The following is a 4,064-nucleotide window of genomic DNA, read 5'->3' on the forward strand; positions in this document are numbered from 1 at the left end:
GCAAACCTCCCACATGTTTGCTTTAAGTTTGCACGAATTTGGACGTGCAGGCTGGTACGCGGACATTCGATGGATGACATTGAAGGGCACAAAGTGTTTGAACAACGTGGTTCGAACGTTTATGGGCGGTTTGATACACATTGTTAGAGATGCCCTGAAATCCTCCCAGATCTGGTTCATATGATGGATGGTGGTGTTGATGTACGTGGTAGGCGGGTTGTGATGTTTCTCGGTGTCTGCTCATCTCCTTGGTGTTGTGCGACTCGATCGGCAGGTTCTCTGGTCCAAGGTAGTCAGAGTCGGGATTCGGAGTCGGATCGGTTTTCCTCAGACAGAATCGAGTTGTAAGATCGAGTCGTGGAATCGAGGATTCTACTTGATTTACTCAAATAAGATATTTCGTATGCACACAAGATATTTATATGGGTTCTAGAGAGTTTTGACACGAAATATGGAGCAAAGAACGTACACATCGATGCTAGTTGTATTCCACTTCTTTTTATGGCTAACCTACCATCTAGCTTGCATGTATGGAACATATATCAGAGGGAAATATGTAGAACATTTAAACCTTCAATGCACGAAATATACTTATGTTCTTTTTAGAGTGCGGGAATAGTCGATCACTTGTCTATCTGACCTACAGTGCTAAACCTTGAAGGGTCTTGATCTCCTTCTCCGATCAATTTTGAAGCATCCTCCTTTTCACGCTAATTCCATATGTCGACCAGCCTGATCCTCAATTTTGATCTTGGGTTTCTGAGAGCTAGATCAAAGGTGTCTACGGCTGAGCGTTTGGACTTGGGAGGGGAATAAAGGTCCATGAGGTATATGAAAAGGGGTTTGGATGATGGCATACTATTTTGCTACAACTAAACAAACGGCTTAGGTAAGTTAGTAGAATCGGATATAGTCCATAGCATAGTCGGGATTGTATAATTTTATACAGGATTCTATGATTTGGATCGTGACCCAACATGGATTCTACCTGATCCGGATTCATAGTGGGATTTGGATCGACATGCTTCTGTAGGGTCGTGAAGTCGTAGGATTCTAGCAGTCGAATCGGGATTCTGACTACCTTGCTCTGGTCCAGTGTCGTTGATCTGCTTCTATCATGGGCTTGTCCTCTGTCGGTAGCAGTTGGCTTCTTTCCCCGGGCTTGGTTAGGTGGAGAGGCGTAGTGCTCTAGGCGAAAGCCTTGGTTTGATAGGGGTCGAAGGATAACGACAATGATGCTTCTTGGAGCTGTCATCGATGAGTTCCTTCTCTTCACTAGACCGTGGCTTGTTGGTTCTAGGGTTATCGTGAAGGTTGTTGGCATGACCGGACTTTTCCCGATGCTTGGCGGGGCTGGTGTGGGTGGCTTTGGAAGAAAGCCTTGATTCGGTGGGGTCTTAGGATACCGGTGACGATGCTTCTTGAAGGCGTCCGAGCTCGCCCACACATCTTCACGTTTGACACCCCAGCTGCTACGTAATTGCTCACGGCGGTGCACTATGATTTGCCCGGCACGAGCACGTGCGTTACTGTTGGGAACTGTCCCCCGTCCAAATATCTCCATCTAGCGTGTTACACATTGTCCTCGATTGCTAGCTGTGCCCACACACGTCTTCTTCTCCACGGGACCATGGCGATGGCAGCCTCACCAGTCACCAATCATGCAAGTACGAGCGAAGAAAGATTACCAAAACGTCGCGTTCGGCCGATCTCGTCATTGCTATTACTACATCCATACATGCCCCATCGTAGTGTCTGGCCATCTGCGACCTGCGGGTCGCTCACACTGCCGGCTGGAAAATCCGAGAGAAGATAAGGAGGGTCCAGCGAGCGAGCAGCTAGGAGTAGTAGCAGAGGCAATGCCACTGCGGTGTTTGGCTATCTGGGACCTGCTAGTCGCTGCATGACACGGACGTTGTCTTTGTCACTATAGTCACACAAACACCGGCAGAAAAATCGATAAAGGCAGAGGCCACCGAGCTAGCCACCCAGCGCAGCAGAGAGAATGTCCGGCAAGGAGCTCCGGGCGCGCGTGGGGGCGATGCCGTGGGCGGTGCGGCTCCAGCTGCGCGCGCTCGAGGCCGCCGTCGACGCCACCCAGCGCCGGGACGGCACCGTCAACCGCTTCCTCTTTTCGCTGCTCGTGGACCGCCAGGCGCCCGCCAACCCCGCGCGCGCGGACGCCGGAGGGGTCCGCTCAGTGGACGTCACCGTCGACGCGTCCACCGGCGTGCGGGCCCGCGTCTACTTCGCGGCGGGGGCGGACGCGGACGCGTCGCCGCGCCCCGTGATCGTCTACTTCCACGGCGGCGGCTTCACGGTGTTCTCCGCGGCCACCCGCCCCTACGACGCGCTATGCCGCACCATGTGCCGTGAAACGGGCGCCGTCGTCGTGTCCGTGACCTACCGCCTCGCGCCCGAGCACCGCTACCCCGCGGCCTACGACGACGGGGAGGTCACCCTCCGGTACCTCGCCACCACCAGCCTGCCAGCCGAAGTCCCCGTCCGCGTCGACCTCTCCCGCTGCTTCCTCGCCGGCGACAGCGCCGGCGCCAACATTGCGCACCACGTGGCGCAGCGCTGGACGGCGGCACCGGCGACAACGCCTCCAGCCATCCACCTCGCCGGCCTCCTGCTCCTGTCCGCCTACTTCGGCGGAGAGGACCGGACCGAATCGGAGCAAGCACTGGAGGGCGTGGCCCCGATCGTCAACCTCCGCCGGTCCGACTTCTGGTGGAAGGCGTTCTTGCCGGAGGGTGCCGACCGGAACCACCCGGCCGCGCACGTGACGGGCGAGGCCGGCCCGGATCCGGAGCTGCCGGAGGCTTTCCCGCCGGCGATGGTGGTCGTCGGCGGGCTCGACCCGCTCCAGGACTGGGGGAGGCGGTACGCCGCCATGCTGCGCCGGAAGGGCAAGGAGGTGCGCGTGGTGGAGTTCACGGAGGCTGTACACGCCTTCTACTTCTTTCCGGCGCTGCCCGAGACCGGCAACCTCGTCGCGGAGATCAGGGCGTTCGTGGAGAGCGTGGCGCCGAATCAAACCACGTAGAGAAGTAGAGACGATGATTACGACCACTCGTCGACTCGTTGTGTTTCTGCTAATGTATCTTGTTGGATGCTATAGCCCATTTCACTGTCAAAGTCGCTGCGAGCAGCCGCGTCCATCTAAATTATTACTATGTGTTGTATAAGTTCGAGTTGCCATATCGATATTTTCGTTGTGCAACATGTGTCATGGGTGATTGGGACATGACAGTGATGGCACCCCCAAAGTTAAATGTTAGAGAATAGTTCATATCTCAATTTGAGAGAAGTTCATTTTACAACCTCAACTACCACATAAGCCTAAAACACAACTCTAAACTATGAGACCGCCTAATTTACAACCTCAACTTTAAAAACCGGACAAAAAAACAAATCTAGAGTGGTTTTTGACTGCTTTTGACGAGTCAACAACTTAGTCAGCACCAAGTCATAGGCCATGTCACCATCTCCTGAATTGAAATTTGCTTCCACTTTTTTATCGAGTGAGCAAAACTTCTTGAATCTTTCACAGATTGAATCTAAGGGCTGTGTGGATTTTTGAGAATTTTATCAAAAAATTTCTGGATTTTTTTGGCCAAAATGCCTCTGAAGTTGAATTTTTGCTCTATTTTTTTTCTACTTGGCAAAACTTGTTGAGACTTTACCAGATTGAATATAATGGTTGTGTGGGTTTCTGAAATTATTTCATTTTTCTAGTAATTTTTTGTTTTGGTGACAATTTGACCCAAAAATGGCTTCGAATTTGAATTTTGGCTCTAATGTTTTTTCTACTTGGCAGAACATGTTGAAAGTTTCCCAGATTTAATATAAGGGCAATGCTACGCGTCGGCCAGAGATCCGCCGCCTCGGCTGCCGTTAGATTTATTGCTATCGAACAACCTATCCCGCCTTCATCATCGCAACAAAGGCAATGTTACAGAACGTTTTGCAACTGGGCTAATATTTCAGAAATATTTGCAATAGAGGTTGTGTTGTAGAAAAAAAGACGTCTTCACTTTTTGCAACATAGATAATGTTGT

The 4,064-nt window shown here is 51.9% G+C and overlaps 1 protein-coding gene across 1 annotated transcript; it reads left to right on the plus strand.

The window, feature by feature from the left end:
- The first annotated feature begins 1,961 nt into the window (after positions 1–1,961).
- LOC119362750 (probable carboxylesterase 18) lies at positions 1,962–3,226 on the plus strand. The gene has a single exon (XM_037628003.1). The coding sequence runs from the start codon at positions 2,006–2,008 to the stop codon at positions 3,047–3,049; it is 1,044 nt and encodes a 347-aa protein (XP_037483900.1). The 5' UTR covers positions 1,962–2,005; the 3' UTR covers positions 3,050–3,226.
- Positions 3,227–4,064: the final 838 nt, after the last annotated feature.

The sequence above is a fragment of the Triticum dicoccoides genome, chromosome 2B (assembly GCF_002162155.2).
Source record: "Triticum dicoccoides isolate Atlit2015 ecotype Zavitan chromosome 2B, WEW_v2.0, whole genome shotgun sequence".
Taxonomy (NCBI): Eukaryota; Viridiplantae; Streptophyta; class Magnoliopsida; order Poales; family Poaceae; genus Triticum; species Triticum dicoccoides.